General features: G+C 41.7%; 2 protein-coding genes across 5 annotated transcripts in view; one reads left to right on the top strand and one right to left on the bottom strand.

Annotated features, from left to right (window-relative positions):
* Positions 1 to 2,652: 2,652 nt before the first annotated feature.
* Positions 2,653 to 12,752, bottom strand: OXSM (3-oxoacyl-ACP synthase, mitochondrial). 3 transcript variants are annotated; one of them, XM_088026436.1, is made up of 4 exons: positions 12,477 to 12,752; positions 11,344 to 11,392; positions 5,731 to 6,738; positions 2,653 to 3,116 (listed from the first exon to the last, which is right to left on the bottom strand). In XM_088026436.1, the coding sequence occupies exons 3-4, from the start codon at positions 6,705 to 6,707 to the stop codon at positions 2,714 to 2,716; spliced, it is 1,380 nt and encodes a 459-aa protein (XP_087882562.1). In that variant the 5' UTR covers positions 6,708 to 6,738; positions 11,344 to 11,392; positions 12,477 to 12,752; the 3' UTR covers positions 2,653 to 2,713. The 3 variants fall into 3 exon arrangements, with proteins under 3 accessions (XP_087882562.1, XP_027955047.1, XP_027955046.1); XM_028099246.2 differs by lacking the exons at positions 11,344 to 11,392; positions 12,477 to 12,752 and adding an exon at positions 7,420 to 9,547; XM_028099245.2 differs by lacking the exons at positions 11,344 to 11,392; positions 12,477 to 12,752 and adding an exon at positions 7,420 to 9,546 and having other exon boundaries at positions 5,731 to 6,842.
* The window catches only part of NGLY1 (N-glycanase 1), a 56,158-nt gene continuing 47,239 nt past the window's right edge, over positions 12,334 to 21,252 (top strand). For both annotated transcript variants that reach the window (XM_028099206.1, XM_028099207.2), the window contains exon 1: positions 12,334 to 12,497. In XM_028099206.1, the coding sequence (XP_027955007.1) occupies positions 12,367 to 12,497 (131 nt within the window). In that variant the 5' untranslated portion in view covers positions 12,334 to 12,366. The remainder of the gene's footprint in view (positions 12,498 to 21,252) is intronic.

The following is a 21,252-nucleotide window of genomic DNA, read 5'->3' as shown; positions in this document are numbered from 1 at the left end:
GGCTGTGGTATTTGACCCTAATCAGCTGAAGAAGGTGGTGCTGCTTTACAAGGAGGACAGGGAGAATATGTGTGGAATCTAAGTGGTGTACTTGGGCACCTTCTGGTATTTCCTTGCCTCCTGATGCCAGTGGTCTAGACACAAACAGCAACTGCTGTCTGGAAAAGGTGTGGTATGATTGCCTAGGGCCCAGGCTGTCGGGAATGAAGGTTTGAGTCACACCACCAGGAAAGCCAGCAAGGCCTGCCATGGTAACAACTGAGTGCGAGGAAGAATTCAGGATGAATAGTGGATTATGGGGAGGGTGAGGACCAGAGTGAACCTGAAACCTACCGCAGCATTAGGAGCTATTTGTCCCACTAAGCTTCCTCTTCTAGGAGAAGTGGTTCAACAGTCTCTATGAGGCTGTTACGTTCACCTGTTATCCTCTGATGCTGATGCTCTGATCCATCTGAAGTCCACAGGGCAGGCAGTTGGGAAGGGAAGATGGATGTAAAGTTTCAGTAACAAGCTGGAACCCACCACCGCGGGAATGAACTGAAATCACTCAGGCCTTGCTGCGTCTGACGGTGGTGGTATGGGGCAAAGCTGGGGCCCTTCATTATCATGGAGCTAGACACATACCTGGTCCAGGAGTCAGGGAAAGAGAAGGAAGATCCAGCGGAAGGGAAAGCAGTTGCGGGCTCAGCCACTGCCTCGTCATCAAGGTGAGCCAGCAAAGCCCCAACACGTATCTGCTAAAAAATGGCTGCTGCTTCACCCCCACCCACCCCCCAAATCTCCCACAAGAATCTCTTGAGGCCAGCACTAACCAACAACATAAACAGAATTCTAGGAAATGCAGGTCAGCCTAGCCAAGTCGACACCTTACAAAACCATCCTCAACTTACCTTAAATGACCTCCCGTTACTTTTATGTCCTTAACAAAACTTGTAAGGTTCCTTGTGACCTGACTTCCAGCAGATTTTTTGCTGTATCTCCTATTCCTCGCCACCACCGCCCCCAATCTCAGGCTGTATGTATTTATGTTTAGCTTTTCTAACCTTTCTACACTATTCCTCAAGACTGCAATACTCTTCCTTCCTTTCCTCTCTTCCCCTTAACCTGGCTGAGACCTATGCACCCATATGGGCTCAGCTTCTTTTAGGAAACCTTCCCTGACATATCACTTTATCATCAGTGGCCAGTACAAAACCAGGGCCATAGTTAGCACCCAACAAATTTTGGTTGAGGAAATTAATATGTGCCAGTGACCGTTAAAACAGATTATAACTGAATGAACATGGGTGCAATCTTAAGTCATACAGGGGATAAAGTGCCATAGTTAAAGTCAGTAGACAGACAATATATCCAGCCTATTAAAACATGTGGAACACTATTCAGTTCTGCAGAAACATATATGCTCCATTTATCCACTCACTCACTCTAGCCCTTTGCTACCATTTCAACACACACTTCTTGCCTTAATCTGAGTCTCCCACAAAGCAGAGGCTAATGCAAGGTAGTTTGTTTAGGAGGTGATTTCCGGGAGCAGGGTAAAACTCAGGAAGGGACGAAAGGGAAGGGGGTAAAAGCCAGTAAAGAGGGTTATTGAGCTGGTTAATGCCTGAGCACTAAAGTTTTATCTGACCAGAAGCCCCCTGAGGAACTGCGGAGAACATGAACTATGCCTCTGAGAGGAGGCGGACGCACTCAACTCACCCTATCCCTCACTGGTTTTGACTGCTGCTCCAGGGGACTTGTCCCTGCCCCTTCCCAACGCTCCCAGCTAGATGGGATGTCCCCTGGACAAAGCCCCAGGGTGGAAAATTAAGAGGCACCACCAGCACTGGCAGGGGACATTAGAAGCAGACACAAAAATTATCTACCATAGCTGCAATAAAGGTGGGCTGAGGTGATGTGGCTTAAGTCACCAGCAAGTTCCCAAGGACCTTTATCTCCATTAATCACTAGCTGCCACCATAAATACAAAAAGAGTAAGAAACACCAAACCAATCTTCTCTCCTTCTTTCAGAGAACTCATGACTGGGACATTTAGGGAAATTTCACTAATCGACTGCACCTCTGTATGGATAATATGAAGAAAAGAGAGCTAGCTAGATAGAAGGGGTAAAGAGCTCATTGCTGGTTGACTGCTTTATTCAAAGAATGCTGATCACTGAGGCAAACTCCCAGTTATATTTGTATTCCTTCTCCTTATGTTGTATGGGAATGGCATGCCTGGAGTTGTACAATGCAACAATCTTGCCTAGCACAGAGCAGCTACTCACCCAATGTTTGTGGAAGGGACAAGAGCGGGTGAAACATCAAAGAGCTGTGTGACCTAGAGTATTAGGAAAATAGAGATCAGTGGTTCTCCTATGAGGACTGTTTCGCCACCCAGAAAATACCTGGCAATGTCTAGAGACATTTTGGTTGTCAGAACTAGAGAAGACCGTGCTTCTGCAATCTAGTGGGTAAAGATGAGGATGCTGCTAAGCATCCTATAACATATAGGACAGCTCCCCTTACCCCAACAAAGAATTATCCTGTCCAAAATATCAATAGTGGCAGGGCTGAGAAACCCTGACACCGATGAAGGGTATATGGGTATTGATATAGACCGATATATATAGATTGATACATATTGATATATTTATATAAACATTTTAATTCTCCACTTAATATAGTTCATATGTTTTAAAAATCAATGTTTAATTACAAATGATTTGTCCTACATGCCAGCAATACAAAGTGTTGCATTAGTACCACCAAAACCAAAGGAATTGGTGAGTCCAATACGTCTTTTCTCAATTTTCCATTCCTGTGCCTTTAGTGGAACATAATTGAGATCAAATTCTGGTTCTGTACAGTCCAGGTTTAAAGTAGGTGGTAGTTTTTGATAATAACAAGCCAGAGCAGTAAAAGCTGCCTCAACCGCCCCTGCAGCTCCCAACAGATGTCCCGTGGCTCCCTTAGTTGAAGAAACCGCAAGGGAAGGTGCATGGTCTTTGAAAAGATTTTTGATAGCTTTGTTTTCAGCAGCATCTCCCAATGGGGTGGAAGTAGCATGTGCGTTGACATAGGATATCTCTTCAGGTTGTACACCTGCATCTTTTACAGCTGCAGCCATACATCTAATAAAATAAGGAAAGAAATTTATCAGAACTAAGTTTAGTTTGAACACAGGAGTCCTTATATGGCTTATGAGAAAGAAATAAACATACATGCTGGATGAAGAGACTCCTTTCCTCTAATAACAGAACCCCAACTTGGATTACCATAGGAGTTAGAATGCCACCTGCACAGGAATAATGAGTCACCCCCAGTACCCTGGACTGATTCAACACCATGAGATAAATACAAAGGCCTATGGGTTTTATAATCTCTAACAAAATGTATTTCCACTTACTTGAATTGGTATTTTTCCCTGGGGAAAAACCATGTTGACTCAAGCCTAGAATAGTTTTTCTTCTAGGAATTTATCAGTGGGGTGTGTGTGTGTGTGTATGTAGTGATTCCAAATGTGGAGAAAAATTTTATAACCGTGTTTTAATTTTTTCTCACGTTTAAATATAAAACTTGGCATATTTCCCAATAATCTAAAGATGTCTGCACCATTACTTTGGTGCTTCAAATAACCTCTCAAAATTCTATTTAAGCTTTAAGAATTCTAAATAAATGAAGTACAATGCCAAGCCAAAAAAAAAAAAACAAATCCAAAAAGAAAACATTTCTCTGGAAGAATCTTTGAAAACATCATGAATGTCAACACCTTCTCTTTTAGTTCCCGATCTCTGGGTTGCATATATTTCCTTAAGAGGCATCTCAGTGTATAATTTGAAGTGTGATGAAGGGTTTCACCTGAATATAACTAGTTCTTCATGTAGCTGGCTACTATGTTTGATACTTCTAGCACCAGCAACTATTTACCAAAACTCAAAAGCATAATTCAGAGGCCAGTAAAGTATGGCCCTGGCCAGATGCCTGTTTTTACAAACACAGCTGACCCTTGAATAACATGGGTTTGAACTGTGTGGGTCCGCTTACATGTGGACTTTTTTACACTACTGTACTATAAATGTATTTTCTCCTCCTTATGATTTTCTTAACAACATTTTTTCTCTAGCTTACCTTATTGTAAGAAAACAGTATATAATACATACACAAAATACGTGTATGTTGACTATGTTATCAGGAAGGCTTTTTGTCAACAATAGCCTATTAGTAGTTAAGTTTTGGAGAAGTCAAAGTTATACATGGATTTCTGACTGCACGGTGGGCCAGTGCCCCTGACCCCTGCATTGTTCAAAGGTCAACTGTACTTTCACTGGAGCACATCCATTCATTTTTGTATTGTCTATGGCTGCTTTCACACTAGAAGACAGATTTGAATAATTGTGACAGACACCCTATGGCCCACAAAGCTGAAAATACTATTTGTCCCTTTACAGAAAAGGTCTGCCAACCCTTGGTCAAGTTAACTGGTTAAAACATAATATGATCAGGCGCCTGGGTGGTTCGGTTGGTTAAGTGTCTTCCTTTGGCTCAGGTCATGATCCCTGGGTCCTGGGATTGAGTCCTGCATCGGGCTCCCTGCTCGGCGGGAAGCCTGCTTCTCCCTCTGCCCGCTATTCCCCCTGCTTGTTCTCGCTCTCTGTCAAATAAATAAATAAGAATTATTTAGGGGCGCCTGGGTGGCTCAGTCGTTAAGCATCTGTCTTCGGCTCAGATCATGATCCCAGTGTCCTGGGGTCGAGCCCCACGTCGAGCCCGGTGTCTGGCTCCCTGCTCCGCGGGAAACCTGCTTCTCCCTCTCCCACTCCCCCTGCTTGTGTTCCCTCTCTCGCTGTCTCTCTCTCTGTCAAGTAAATAAATCTTTAAAAAAAAAAATTATTTAAAAAACCCCAAAAAACAAAAAACATAATATGATCTAAGCAGGCTAACCTATTAGCTAACACATTAACAGGGATTTTTTTTTTTTTAACTATCTATTCTGCAATATCAACTTGCTTTTCAAATTGTGGTCCTCAGACCAGCAGCATCAGCATCATGCGAGCTTGTTAGAAAGGCAGAATCTCTAGCACCACACCAGGCCTAGAGTCAGAATCCCTGGGTAGTGAAAAGTTAGAAAGTACTGATTTAGTAACAGCAGAACCCTGTTGAAATGACACAGAGACCAGACACAACTAGAAGGGTTGACTTTACCGTCTGAGTCTGATGAAGGGCCAAAGAGGAGGACTGTGGGAGGGAGCACTCTGACAGTTGTTAAGCACAACTGGAAGTATGAAAAATTGGCAAAGACACACATGGCCCTCTTCACAACTTTACAGGCCTTAACTAAAATCCAATGTTTGTTAAAGACGTTCAAATGGTTTCAAATCTTACAAACATGTTAAAGAATTCAAAACCATTTTGTCTAGTCTAAAATGGAAAAACATCAAAGATACTGTACACCAAGGGCAGATACTACTATATTGGACTCCCCAGTTTGAAAGTCTAATAAAATGTCTTATTTGAAGAAATATTTTAAATAGAGTAAGTCTTGGGGCACCTAGGTGGTGCAGCTGGTTGAGCGGCCCTTGGTTGAGCTGCTCCTGGTTTCGGCTCAGGTTGTGATCTTGGGGTCCTGGGATCATGGGATCGGCGTGGAGTCTGCTTGGGATTCTCTCTCCTCTCCCTCTGCTCCTCCCCCACACATGCTCTCTCTAATAGGTAAATAAATCTTTTAAAAACAAAACAAGTCTTTACCTTAAGGCACCTTCTCCTTCAGGGTCAGGCGCAGTTATGTGACCAGCATCACCTGAGAGTCCATAGCCCAAAACTTCTGCATAGATCCGGGCCCCTCGTTGAACAGCATGATCATATTCTTCCAGCACCAGCACAGCTGCACCTTCTCCCATGACAAAACCATCTCTCTTTGGGTGAAATGGTCTACATGCCAACTTAGGATCAGGGTTTGTGCTCAGAGCACGGGCTCTGGAAAACCCAGCAAGAGATAAAGGACTAATGCAAGAATCTGTACCTCCAGCCACCATCACATCAGCATCACCATGGGCTATAAATCTAAAAGAGTCTCCCACAGCATGAGCTCCTGTGGTACAGGCTGTAGACACTGCATGATTGGGGCCCTTGAGTTTATATCGAATACTGACCTGGCCTGCTGCCATATTGACCAGAATCTTAGGGACAAAGAATGGGCTGACTTTACTATAACCTTTTGTCTGAAACATCAAAGCAGTTTCAGAAACAACTTCAAGAGGAACCATTCCCATGCCAATTGCAACTCCGGTAGCCATTTGATCCGCTTCTGATTGAGGGTGCCAGCCAGAATCTTTCATGGCTAACTCTGCAGCCCCAATGGCCATAATGGTGGGAGAAGACATGAACTTGATATCGGATTTGGACACAAAGTTTTGTTCATTGAACTGACCTTCATCACAACCTCTTGGCACATAAGCAGCAACACTGCAAGGGATATTCTTATACTCCTCACTGACCAGTGAAATAATTCCACTCTCTCCTCGAATAAGACGATCCCAGACCAGCTGAGTTCCAACACCCAGAGGAGTCACTAAGCCAATGCCTGTAATGACAACCCGCCTACGAAATCTGAACGTTGGCGCAGTTCCGAAAAACCTTTTACTTCCTAATAATCGCTGGCATAATCTCGAATATAGATGAGAGCTTGTAATTTTTAATAAATTTTCCAAGCAGTTTGACACCATGGTTGAGATTCAGATGATCAGAAGCACATTCCTGAAACAGATCACAACACGTTCAGGAAGTAATCACTGCTGTTTAAATAGCTTATAGGCCTAGGAAACAATAGCCGAAAACTTCTTTCAGGTGCTCGGTGTGAGCTGTTAACGAACACAAGGAAAATAACGTTAACATCACTTTATACTTATCGTCAAACCAACTGTTTGGAGTTCCCTTTTTAGACTGTAAGTACCCTCAGACATTCCAAGACAAAGAGGTGAAATGATGATTCATTCAATTCACCACAACAGAATTACACCATGAAAAACATAAAGGCATTCCCAGCCTTTTATGGACTGCAGAAAGCATCCTTTATCAGGATTACTGAGGCCTTATGCTAAGAAGTATTTCTGGTGCCAATGACACAAAAAACACTTCAGGGCCTATTCTTTGAGGTAGGAGTAAGTGAACGTTATTGATCTTCAAAAACGTGGAGATAATTAGGGTTTTAATCCAGGGGCGGGGTTTGGGAGTGAGGGGGCGTGACCAGCTCCCCACACCGCCTCCCAAGCACCGCACCCCACCCCACCCCACCCCACCCCACCCCACCCCCCGAAGAAAGCATGCCGAGAGGGAAAGACACCAGGCCCGGGTCATCAGACTCCCCTTTTCCGATCCAACCCCCACCCGATCTGGCGGTGGAGGAGCGGAAGGAGAAGCTTAGCAAGCAGCTGATACCTTCACCAGGCCTGGCGCCGGCCGCGCAGCCGCCGTCTGCACACGCACGTCCGCTCATGCGCGCGCACACGCACGCGCTACGTCTGAGCCGGGTGCGGCCACTGGCCCTTCCTTCGCGTCACCTTGGTGGAGGTCATACCGCGGGTGACTGCGAGGCTCAGGTTGCACGGGAGGGAACGGCCCTCGTGCGACTTCAGTGACTGGATGATAATTAAGAACGTGCACAGGACGCGAGGAGATAGCTTTTTGCCGATCAGAAAAGGATTTTGAGGGGGGTAATGATGTCCAAATATTTCCATCTGCTGGGAGAAGGGACGCTGTCATATTCTACTGAAATCCTTGGGAAGAATTAAGGAAATTACTGTAGCCTTAAAGTCATTACTGTACCTCCCAAAGCTGTTTATAATAGTAAAGTAGAACTAACCAAAGTGCCCAGCATCAGGAAATGGGTTATTTTGTAGTACAACTAAAGGCTGTGGAAAGAGGTCGAAACCCTGTTAGGAGATACAGGTTACAAAATATATATACTTTTTAAAATACGTGTGTGTATATATTTATTTATTTTAAGATCTGCAAGGATGTACAGATTGTGAAGTTCTCCCATTTTGCCTAGTCTTATTTACTATTTTTTCTACAATAAACAAATATTGTTGGATCTGGGGCAGGGCTGAAAAATGCCATGCACAATGTCTAACAAGAATGGAAACAAAAACAGATTACAGACATTTATTCCTAAGTGTCTAAAAAAAAACTTCATTTGTTCAGTTAGCTGTGAATCGATAAAGGGAAAAATATAACATGAAATATTTTTTTAAAAAAGGAAAGCAGCAAGGTATTTATTTAGATGACCATCTGTTGCTCACATGCTATCCCAGGTATGAGGTTTGTGTCCTTTTTCTTTTTCAGATAAAGGATTGGTGATGTAATCTGCATCTGATCCTCCCAGCCATATTTGTTTCTTTCTGGACAGTGTGTCTTGAAATGATTGTTTACTAGTGCTCTGCCTTCTTTCCCAGCTCTAGAGAATAATTTTGGTCAAGCTTAGCTTTTCCTGGTTAGTTTGGAAATGTACTTTCCATAAAATAGTTTAGGAAAGCCCAGTATGACCTTTAGTCTTCCTTGATCCAAGGCCTATTCAGTTACTTCTTAGCATGACCTTCATTCATTAACTAGAGAGTTAATTTAAGAGGAATTAAACAAACACATGTGGTTATAAAATAACTAAAACTTGTGAGTGAGAAATATCCAACCTTGCTGTCCCTTTTCATTGTTTGCAATATGTTGAAATTACAGTGTGAAAAGAATTCTTTTGAACCCAAACTCCTATGAAACATACAGTTTTAATGTACTGTTTTTTCTTTTGTAATATCACAAGATTATCTTGGATAAGAAGTGACAAATCAATTAAAATCTTGTAGAAAAGTAAAACCACCAGAAAGTCATTTCATTTTTATTTCTACCTCTGATCTCCTTTCCTTTGGTTTGGAAAGGGGTAAGAATGTCTATGATAATCCAATAGCCATAAAATGATTTAGTACCATATTCCTTGCTGGTGATGCTGATGCTGATTTAACCACGGCTGTAAACTCATGATTTCCATGAAAGCAGGGCCAATGCTTATCTACTTCACTGCTTCACAGTACCTAGCACAGTGCCAGGCATGTAGTAGCCACTTCATAAATATTTGGTGAATGACTGAATTATGAAATGAATGAATAAACACATACACTTCTATTGGTTAGTATATATACACTGCTTTGTGTGTTTTTCTACAAATGACTTTTTTTTCTTTTCACAGTAACTTATTTCATCAACTCAAGGGCTGCCTGTGTGTAAGGTATGATCATCAGTTCAGTCTTTCCTACTAGATTCAAAATCTCTTATGTCCTTCCTCAGACTGCTTTGTACACAACAGGTGCTCAATAAATAATTGTTGGTTAATCACTTAATGCAATCACACAATAGTGAATCACCGCACCAGTTCCTAAAAGGCTTCACCCCTTCTCCTTGTTACAGTCTTCACTGAGGTCAGTGTTTTCTTTTTTATGTCAAAACTGATCCTAGGGAAATTTAATGGGTTATTTCTTTTTTCTATTCCATTTAAGAATAGTGCCACCATGTGTCAACTCTAATGATGGTGTGCTTAATAAAGGTGGAATCCTAAAAAAAAAAAAATTTTATTATTTTGGAGTAAAAAAAATAACGGAAAGATCACTGATTTAAAACTAGAACAACCTTTAGTTGAAGCAATGTTAAAGTATAAAGAGATTAAGAGTAGCCTACTATCTTCAACTTTTCTAAAGGAACCAAAAAAATATTTTCAACTTAGTGGAAGAAGCAGACAGGGAAAAGAACGAGTCAAAGTCCCTTATAATAAACCCTCTTAACAGCTGCATAAATGGTGATATCCAAGAGAGACTTGTATTTACTCAAGTACTTCAACAGGAATATTGGTAAACAGTAATTTGGAATGATTTAAATTTCAGGTGATTTAAAATAAACAACTTACTAAATTACCCTCAAAATGATGATTTCTATGATTTCTTAGACTGTGCATTATTATTACAATATTAACTCTATGGCATTGGTTTTCACACTGTGCTTGCATGTTCCCCACAAAGATGCCTGGTGGCCATTATCTCTGTCAAGAGACAGGCTAAGCTGATGGCAGGCATTCTGTCCCTCTGCCCGCCACGCCCCCTCCACCAGCTTCAATTCTAGAGCATGTCCACATTGGTGTTTTCTATATACTGGGTTTCCTCCTAAGAATTTATTTGAAGAAAAAAAAGTCAAAATACTATATAGTATATAATAACTTTAAGCCACTATAAGGATAAATAAATGTGAAAAAAGAAACTCAAATTAAGGTGAATATAGTTTGTGGTTAGAGACAGCTAGCTATAATTCTAGGCCCCTTTCCCCGCACCTTTCCATCCTTTAGAGTTGTGGGTAGTACATGTCCAGCTAGGGACTACATTTCCCAGCCTTCCCTCTTTTATCTAGATGGGGCTTCATTTTCTCCAATTTTATGGTAGAGAAAATGCTGTATGTCATTTTGGGTGCATGTGGTTAAGAAGCAGGTATGCCTTCTTTTTGCCCAACCACTAACTAAATGCAGAAGTCTCTGAGGTTCTATGGCAGGAGTTAGCCAACTACAGGCCAAATCCAGCAGGCTGCCTGTTTTTGTAAACGGTTTCATGGGAATGCAGCCATGCCCATTCATATCAGAGTACTGTCTACAGAACTACAAGGGCAGAGGCAGAATTAAAAGAGTTGAAACAGAGACCCTATGGCCACAAAGCCTTAAACATTACAATCTGGCCCAACAAAAAAATGTTTGTTGACCTCTATGCTACAGGATGGAACGAGCCTGGGAGCCTGAATCATTACATGGAGGAAAGTTGCCCATTGACTAATGACACCTGCTTTTTATTTATTTCTAAGATTTTATTTATTCATCAGAGAGAGAGAAAGGGCACAAGCGGGGGAAGCTGCAGGCAGAGGAGAAACAGGCTCCCCGCTGAGCAAGGAGCCTGATACAGGACTCGATCCCAGGACCCCAGGATCATGACCTGAGCCGAAGGCAGACACTTAACTGACTGAGCCACCCAGGTGTCCCTGACACCTGTTTTTTAAACTGTTATGTGGCAAGAAAGAAATTTCTCTTGTGTTAAGTCACTGAAAATTTTAATTACAGCAGCTAGTAACATACCATCAGTTAAACACACTAGTCTTGGAAGCTGGTCCAAAAACCTACATATTAAAAACTTTTCCCACATATCTAGCAGATGAATGGTGATTGAAGCAGATGGCATAGTTCAAGGTCTTGCTCTGAGATACTGAAAGAAAAGTTCAAATTTAAGAAGCAAACAGAAGATAAATCATCAAGAACATTTAAATAAGCTACTTACGCAAATAACTTACCTTAAAAACAAGGTCAAGAAAAATATTTGTTGAGGTTTGAAAGGTAGGTCTGCAAAGAAGGAAGCCATTGGTAAAGTACACTTTCAAGGACATGGTGAGGCATTGAATGGATTAAAGAAGTTAAGATTCATCTTCTAAAAGGAATAAAGGACATTAATGACATGATCTACCTGTGATACAAAGTCACAAAATAATACCTGCCCTTACTATGTGAGATGCATATTTTTACTGCCAACCCCCCCCCTCCCATTTTATTCTATTCTATTTTGTCCTTATGGTACGTAGGTTTTATGCTGGTCACTACACGGTAAATTGAGTCCACAACCCACTACTTTGCAACCTGCGGTTTGAAAACTACTTCTTTACGGAGACGTCATACTATTTGAACTGCTACTTACGAAAAAGATTTTTCATTCATCTAATTCTAAAAAGAATATATATATACCAGAAACCCAGCAGAGTATACAGACACCCGTTTGGTTTTAAACATTTGTTGCTCCTTCCTTCTGGGGTCTTTTCATCCACACGTATCTAGGAACACCTGGCAGTCTGCGAGGAGGAAGCTATAAGATTGCTTTGTTCGGGGAAAAGGGGTGGTTGTACTACAGGGTTTCCCCACCTTCGTGGCTGGATCAATCTAAGCCCACTCTAGGGCGCGGAAGGAGCGGATTTCTGGGACAAACAGGCCAGCATCTCCCTGCTCCTCCTAGCTGAAGCCCCCGAGCCCTGACAATCAAGCACCCCGCCCCTTCCTTCTGATCGAAGCCCCGAGGCCCTGGCGACGATGCCCCAGTCCCTCCAGGTCCAAACGGCAAAGCCTCCCGGAACCACCCCCAGCCCGCCGCGCTGAGGCCGCCCCCGCCCCTCCAGACCAGTCCCCCGCCCCTCCCCTCCAAGCCCCTCCACCTTCGGGTCGAGCGCCCCGCCCCTCCCGGCTCGCCGCAGAGGAGGCCGCGCGTTGTAGCGCCTGCTCAGTGCGGGACGCGGCGCGCGAGGGGCGGCGACGGCCGCGGGCGCTCAAGCATGGCGGCAGCGGCGCTGGGCAGCGCGTCGGGGTCCGCGTCCCCGGCTGTGGCCGAGCTGTGCCAGAACACCCCAGAGACCTTTCTGGAGGCCTCCAAGCTGTTGCTCACCTATGCGGACAACATCCTCAGGTGCGGGGCTGAGGAGTCGCACGGGGTGCCACCGCGGGCGGGGAGGGGACGCCTGGTTGGCCGGGGTTTAGGGGCGCCCGGCTCGGGCCCCGAAGGGTGGCGAGGCCAGGAGGGACCGGGGCCTGAGCCTTGCCCCGGCTCAGAATCGGAGCCCACCGGCCAGGGGCCTCGAGACCCGGCCGGGCCACTCCCTCCCGAGAAGAGTAAGTTTCTTTGCACTTATGATTTGGCACCTAATGTCGGGGTCCTCTAGGGTGAACTGGCGGTCGCGGGCATGGCGCAGGGCGGAGGGAGGTGAGAAGGCGTGTCCTAAACACTTGCTTCCGATCGAGTTAACTCTCTTAATGTCAGCACAGAAACGGTAACAGCCTTTCATTCCCTCTGCGTGGATTTTCCCGAACATAGTACCTTAGCCGCAGGCTTATGAGAAGTTAGTCTGTAAAAACCCTACCACTTCAGTAGTAGTATGCTTTAATATCCAGCCCCCCAACGTTTTGTGAATACCTTAATATTAAAGCATACTACTACTGAAGTGGTGGGGTTTTTACATTTTTATGGCCTTTTCCTGCCCACTTTTGTTGATTGAAATATTAACCTTATTAAAGCTACAATTTTTCTCTTAATACCTGTATTCTGCTTTTCAACATGACCTTTTAAGTAAGAATTAGTGAAGATTACCTTGGCTGAGAGTGTTTTGTTTCATTCTCTTGTGAGCAAAAGTACACTTGTAGATCCTTAAGGGACCTTACAGGTTTGGGGAATTGGGAGGCAATTTTGATTATTCATTTTGAATCATTATCCACTTCAGTTCTTAGATCAAATCATGTAGTGGCTTGTGTGGGGGAGGGAAATGGAACCAAGGTTAAAGGAGCTCCAGGTGCCAGGTACTTGAGTGGGGTTACCTCATTCATCAGGTTACCATGATTACTATCTAGGTTCTTTCTCCCACCTCACCCCCTGGTGCACTTGTTCTTCTATGTGGCGGATATATTGGCATGAAGTCTAAAAGGAAATTCTTAGTTTCAAGGTTATAGATTTGATGTGACCCAATTTTAGAGACACTAGTTACAAGTGTGTTTTAACCCATGGCATTTCATTGTTCATGGCAATATATTGTTCATAGAGGTAACATTAAGGATTCTAAAAGTAAATTGAAGGAAAAATGAACCTTTATTATTCGCCAAATGCTATAATGGATATGCAGCATGTGCAGCGTACACAGCTACACAATTGTGACCTATGTGGAGACTGCCTTTCTCCTCTGTGACATCTTCTCAACTCACCTCCACCCTGTGAGGTCTAACAGCTCTTCAAAGCACAGGGATGCCAGTAGACTCTGATGGATGAACTCATAAGCTGAGTCCTCCGGATCTTATGAGTTGAGACCTCCAACCTGAAAGCCACCAAACTATTTAAACCCCATTATTCAGAAAAGGGAAGTGGCCTTGTAATAGAATTCACTTCTGCTTTTAATCTAGTGAAACCCAAAATGCTAAAATCAAGGTGTTTTGAGGAAGGAAAACCTTTGCATGCAAATAATGACTTGGCATCATAATCACCATTATGAATATTTATCAAACTCATAGAAGAAACCTTGCTTTCAGTTCATGTTACAGTCTTTCCTATGGCTTATGTTTCTAATCTTGAAAAGTTTTTATCTAAAAAGGGAATTAGGAGTCTGGAACTCATAATTGAAGATGGTATGAAAAGCTACCCTTGTTTAGTTAAGTACAAGTATACCTTGTTTTATTGCTCTTCACTTTATTGTGCTTTGCAAATACTGTTTTTTTGGGTTTTTTTTTTTTTACAAATTGAAGGTTTGTGGTGTTGAGCGAGTCTATCGGTGCCATTTTTCCCAACAGCTCGCTTTGTATCTCTGTGTCACATTTTGGTAATTCTTGTAATATTCATACTTTTTCATTATTGTATTTGTTATGGTGATCCCTGATCAGTGAGCTCTTTCATTTAATTGAAATAGAGTTGACACACAATGTTACATTAGTTTCAGTAGTACAACATAGTGATTCCACAAGTCTGTACATTATACTGTGCTCACAAGTGTAGTTACCATCTGTCATATACAGTTCTATTATAATACCATTAACTATATTCCCTATATGTATCTTTTATCTCCATGATTTTTTTTTTTAGTGAGCTCTGTGCCCAATGTGAGGCTTGAACTTATGACCCCAAGATGAAGAGTCACATGCTCTACTGACTGAGCCATCCAGCCCCAGCCCCACCCCCGTGACTTATTCCATAACTGGAAGCCTGTATCTCCCACTCCCCTTCACCCATTCTGCCCATCCCACACTCCCCCCTCTGCCCCCGCAACCATCATTTGTACTCTGTATTTATGTGTTTGATTCTGTTTTTTTATCCACATTAAGTGAAATCATGTGGTATTTGTCTTTCTCTGTTTGACTTCTCTTGTCATAATGCCACCTAGATCCATCCATGTTGTCACAGATGACAAGATCTCATTCTTTTTTTTATGGCCGAGTAATATTCCATTGTGTATCTATACCATATCTTCTTTATCCTGCGATCAGTTATCTTGATGTTAATATTGTTTTGGGATGCACCAACTGCACCCACATAAGATGGCAAACTTAATCTATACATGCTGTGTGTGTTCTGACTGCTCCTCCCGTTGGCCCTTCTCCTGTCCCTCCCTTTTCCTTAGGCCTCCCGGTGTCCTGACACACAATAATAATTTAAATTAGGCCAGTCAATAACCCTGCAGTGACCTAAGTGTTAAAGTGAAAGGAAGGGGTGCACATCTCTCACTGTAAATCCAAAACTAAAAGTCATTCAGCTTAGTGAGGAGGGCATGTCAAAATCCATGATAGCCCAAAAGCTAGGCCTTTTGTACCAAACAGCCAAGTTGCAAATGCAAAACAGAAGTTCTTGAAGGAGGTTAAAAGTGCTAATCCAGTGTACACACAAATGATGAGAAGGCGAAATAGCCTTATTGCTACTAATGGAAGAATTTTTAATGGTCTAAATAGAGGATGAAGCCATCCACAACATTCTCCTAAAAACCAAAGCCTAATCCCGAGCAAGGCCTTACCTCTTCAGTTCTCTGAAGGTTGAGAGAGGTGACGAAGTTGAAGAAGAAAAGTTGCAAGCTAGCAGAGGTTGGTTCATGAGGTTTAAGGAAAGAAGCTGTCTCCATAACACAGAAGAGCAGGGTGAAGTAGCAAGTGCTGATGAGTAGCTGCAAGTTATCCAGAAGACCCAGCTAAGATGATTCATGAAGGTGGCTACACTACAACAGGTTTTCAGTGTAGACCAAATAGCCTTTGATTGGAAGAAGATGCCATCAAAGATTTCATAGCTAGAGAGAAGTCAATGTCTGGCTTCAAAGGACAGGCTGACTTTTATGTTAGGGATTAATACAGCAGGTGACTTTAAGCTGAAGTCAGTGCTTGTTAACCATGCTGAAAATCCTAGGGCCCTTAAGAATTATGCCAAATCTACTTGGCCTATACTCTATAAATGGAAGAAACAAAGCCTGGGTGATAGCTAGCACATCATCCATCATTGACAATGCACCTGGTCGCCTAAGAGCTCTGATGGAAATGTACAATGACATAATGTTGTTTTCATGCCTGCTAACACAGCATCCATTCTGCAGCCCATGGATCAAGGAGTCATGTGGACTTTGAAGTCTTTTATTTTAACATTTACATTTTATAGAGCTATAGCTGCCATAGATAATAATTCCTTTGATGGATCTGGGCAAAGTAAGTTGAAAACCTTTTGGAAAGGATTCACCATTCTAGATGCCATTAACATTTGTGATTCATGGAAGGAGGTCAAAATATCAACATTAATAGGTGTTTGGAAGAAATTGATTCTAATCCTCATGGATGACTTGAGGGATTCAAGACTTAGTGGAGGAGGGAACTGCAGATGTGGTGGAGATAGCAAGAGAACTCAAATTAGAAGTGGAGCCTACAGATACAGCTAACTTGCGGCAATCATGATAAAACTTTCATGGATGAGGAGTTGCTTTTTATGGATTAGCAAAGGAAGTGGTTTCTTGAGATGGAATCTTCTCCTGGTGATGATGCTGTGAAGATTGTTGAAATCACAACAAAGAATTTAGGATATAACAAACTTTGTTGCTAAAGCAGCAGCAGGGTTTGAGGGGATTGAGTCCAATTTTGAAAGCTGTTCTATCAAACAGCATTGCATGCTACAGAGAAATTGTTCATGAAAGGAAGGGTCAGTTGATGTGGCATATTTTACTGTCTTGTTTTAAGAAATTGCCACACCCACCCCAACCTTTAGCAACTCTCAATATTGAGGCAAACCCTCCACCAGCAAAAAGATTACAACTCGGGGCACCTGGGTGGCTCAGTCGTTAAGGGTCTGCCTTCGGCTCAGGTCATGATCCCAGGGTCCTGGGATCGAGCCCCGCATCAGGCTCCCTGCTTGGCGGGAAGCCTGCTTCTCCCTCCCCCACTCCCCCTGCTTGTGTTCCCTCTCCCGCTGTGTCTCTCTCTGTCAAACAAATAAATAAAATCTTTTTTAAAGAAATACAACTCACTGAAAGTTCATATGGTAGTTAGCATTTCTTAGCATTAAAGTATGTTTAAGGTATGTGTACAATTTTTTAAAACATAATGCTATTAAAGACTTAATAGACTACCGTGTAGTATAAATATAACTTTTATATGCAGTGGGAAATTTTAAAAATTCATTTGACTTGCTTTAGTGTAATTTTCACTTTACTACAGTGGTCCAAACCCTAACCTATAGTATCTCAGAGGTGTGCTTATAATAGTATTAGTCCCTGCTCTTATATTAGAATTAAAACTCCTTTAGGCTTCAGGGAGTTAGAAAACACGCTTTATTCCACTTCTAAGTCCAGTGACTTGTTAACCTCTTAACAGAAAGCCCCTGATCTCTTCTTGATCTCTAGCTACACTATCTTACAGATCCATTAAACTAACTTATTTAAGAGTAGGAAAAAAACCAAGGTTTCTGTTCCTTTTGCTGTTTTGGGAAATCAATCAGTATTAGAGATAAGGGACTGTGTCAGGGATGTTGTCTTGATATATCTTGTTCCTGCCTCAGGGTTTGACATAGTATTTTATGAAATGAATGCTGAAATGAGAATTTCATTACTAGGTTTTGTTTTGTTTTGTTTTGTTTTGTTTTTAGCAGCAATATTTGTCACTGCACTCAAGTGAAGGTAATATTTTTGATTACATTTCAAATTTCTGCTTCAGGTGATGTTTACCTATTCCCCAACTAAGAGTTATAAAGTCAATGAAATTATAGAATAAAACATAAACTAATTTGCATGCACAATATGCTATGGGTTTGAACTCCTTACTTTTTTTTTTTAGTTCACTGACTTAAAGATGAGCTGTCCTCAATAATACCTACTTTGCAAAGTTTATAATAGTTTGACTAGCATTCCACATGTGTTCCTTAGATAATTTGCTCTTTAATTCTTTAAAAAATATGTTTGATGGGACGCCTGGGTGGCTCAGTCGTTAAGCGTCTGCCTTCGGCTCAGGTCATGATCCCGGAGTCCTGGGATCGAGCCCCACATCGGGCTCCCTGCTCGGCAGGAAGCCTGCTTCTCCCTCTCCCACTCGCCCTGCTTGTGTTCCCTCTCTCGCTGTGTCTCTTTGTCAAATAAATAAAATCTTTAAAAAAAAAATATGTTTGATGTTCCACTAATTTCCTTTGCAAACTGCACACAGTTATTGGTTACAAACTGCACTGCGTATGATTGGGAACGGCCAAGAACGGAAAGTGGTTTCTTCCAAGAAAATAACTATGTTTAGGAGAAAGACACAAGTATGGAAAATAGCCACAGCATAAAATCTAGAGAACAATTGGAAGACAGTGTTCAAGCAGTTACATGTTTATGTGTGGAGCTAGCGCAGGGACCTAGTGTGGAAGACTTTTGAGAATGGAGGTTTGGTAAGATGGGATGGGTTCGTGGACTAGCAGAGAACATATATTTGACATAAGAGGCAAGAGAAAATGATTGTACTTTCTAGAGTCAAAGAGAAACATGAAGGAATTTCATGTAGAATAATGGTGTAAGAAGACACAGGGCATGGGTTTCATTTGTGAAGCTATTACAGTAATCATAAGCATAAATGGGGATAGAATAGAGAAAGAAGTATCGGAGGCAGGGATTGGCAGTTCTTGATGACTGAATGCAAGGAGTAGAGCCGGTAAAGAGAGGAGACGAAATAACCCAAATAACTTCAGGTTTCTAATCTAGGTGACTGTTGACAACTGGAGAAATTTAGAGAGGATTGGTGAGTTTGTTGGCATATTGTATGGTGGAGAGTATGTAAGCTTTGTAATAAGACCAGTGGGTTTAAATCCCAGTCAACCATTTCCTAGGAGTGTGGTTATAGGCAATTTATGTAAAGTCTCTGGGTTTCAGTTTCCTCATTTTTTTTCAGTTTCCTCATTTTTAAGAGGAAAGAGAAATGCCTGCATTATAGGATTGTTGCAAAAGAGAAATGAAGGCACACACGTTATCTGTTGTTGCCATTATTCAGTTTTTCATGTTGAACAAGCTAGATTATGTGTATGTTTCCATTTTTGTCAGCTATATAGAATGGTAGAGTTAGAGCCAGAGATGGTTCCCAGATGGTTCTAAAGATGTTTTTGAAAAATTGACATGTATCTCAGAATAATAGATTTTCAGAAGGACCAGAAATATTTTTGTAAATGGCCTACAAACCACCTTTTTGATTAGTAATAAAAATACAAGATTATAGGATCTCTCATGTACTAAATTTCCATTTATGTAAACCCTTTCTGAGATTATGCATTCTAAAGAGGTAGAGGGCTAGTAAATGGTTAGATATATTTAATAATCAGCATTTCTGAAATTCTGAAATAGAAACATTTTAAGTTTTTCTTTTTTCTGAGTCTGTGACCTCAGTAGGAAGCTACATGTCTTAAAATCTTTTGGGGGTGCCTGGGTGGCTCAGTCAGTTAAGTGTCTGCCTTTGGCTCAGGTCATGATCCCAGGGTCTTAGGATCAAGCCCTTCATCAAGCCCTGCATAGGGCTCCCTACTCAGCAGGGAGCCTGCTTTTCCCTCCCCCTCTGCTATTCCCCCTGCTTATGTGCGCTCTCTCTCTCAAATAAATAAAATCTTTTAAACAAAAATCTTTTTTTTTTTGTTTAAAAGATTTTGTTTTTTCATTCATTTTAGAGAGCAGGGGCTGGGGACTGGGACTCAGAAGGGAAAGGAACAGGGAAAGAATCCCAAGCAGACCCCATGCTGAGCACAGAGCCTGACATGGGGCTTAAATCCTATGATCCCAAGATCATGACCTGAGCTGAAACCAAGAGCCGGACCCTCAACTGACTGAGCCACCCAGGTGCCCCAGTGTGTCTTAAGATCTTAATTATATGGTTGATTCTAACTTTCAAGGTGAAAAGCATGACTTGTTTTTTTACCATTCAGTTGTAAAAACAAAGACAACTAGGAAGACACCAAAATATGTTCAAAGTGGTGGTGAGTGGGTCAGGACGTTTTGCTGCCCATTCAAGGTCCCATTCTTTCAACATCATCCAACAAACAACCAAAAAAAAAAAATAGAGTGCAAAATTATTGCTAACAAGCAAGATAAATATTACAAGTTGCAGAAATAGTTAAGGGTCAGCAGAGGTAGAAAAAGCACATTGAAGAATTACAGCAAAAAATATTTGAGAAAAGTCTGCAGAGGAAATTAAGTTAATGGAAGAAGAAAATGAAGCAAAAATAAAGGTGATCCTTAGAGGTACTTTAGACACTGCAAGATAAGGAGAATACTAATGAGTTCAAGGATGGTGGATACGCTGGGATGATGCTGTGAAGCTAGAGATTTAGAAAGTGGTACTTTTCCAAGGGCAGGAAATGGGATCTGTTGGGTTTGAGCTCTAATGGCTTTATGGCCCAGTTCTCTAAGCCTGTGAGGGCTTCAGGACAAACTTTTGGCACTATTGTGTGTTTAGTGCTATGGCTGGTGTGCTCAACATATTTAAAAAGAGGAAGATAGGATTTGGGTAACTGGACATTACTGTTGGTTTTTTTGTTTGTTTGTTTGCATTATGTTTTTAGTGAGAAAAACAGATAAATGGTATGGAAGGCCCATAGATGTTAAAAGGTAGAAAATTGCTGACTAGACTAGAGCAGAAAAGCTATATCAAGAGTTACTTTGAAACATGTATCAAAATAATAAGCTGTATCAGATCAGCTAGTCTAGGTTTTATAAGAATTTTTAAACAGTGGTGAAAGAGGGAGGAAAAACTAGAAAATTAAAGCCAGAGAAAGACTTTGATCATGTAAAAATCTGGAAGCTATTGGGGAAAAAACAGGTTTAAAAATAAAAAAAAATCAGTGAGTTTTGCACCAGTAGATTGTATCATCCTAGTGGTACTAATGTTTATGACCCTGTGAAATGTGTTGAATATCATGAAAAGATGCTTCATTTATCTATAACTGACATTGATAAATGTAGGAGTATTGTATAGTTTAATGTTTTTTGTTTAAGTGGTAAGAAAAGGAGGCACACTTATGATATAATGTGGCATAAAAGCCAGGGTTGGTGAATACCTTGCTGTGCTCAGGGCAGTCCCCTACAACAAAGACCTCAAATGTCAATAATGCCAAGGTTGAGAAACTCTCATTTTAAAACACAGAATAAAAGAATAGAGCATATATTTTTCTTTGTGTTTTCCAACCACCTGTGATGCTCAAAAGACCTGTGTTGAAG

The sequence above is a fragment of the Eumetopias jubatus genome, unplaced genomic scaffold (genome assembly GCF_037043125.1).
Source record: "Eumetopias jubatus isolate StellerSeaLion01/CBP00866 unplaced genomic scaffold, mEumJub1_p1.0 scaffold_1, whole genome shotgun sequence".
Taxonomy (NCBI): Eukaryota; Metazoa; Chordata; class Mammalia; order Carnivora; family Otariidae; genus Eumetopias; species Eumetopias jubatus.
This window is presented reverse-complemented; position numbering and strand designations above follow the sequence as displayed.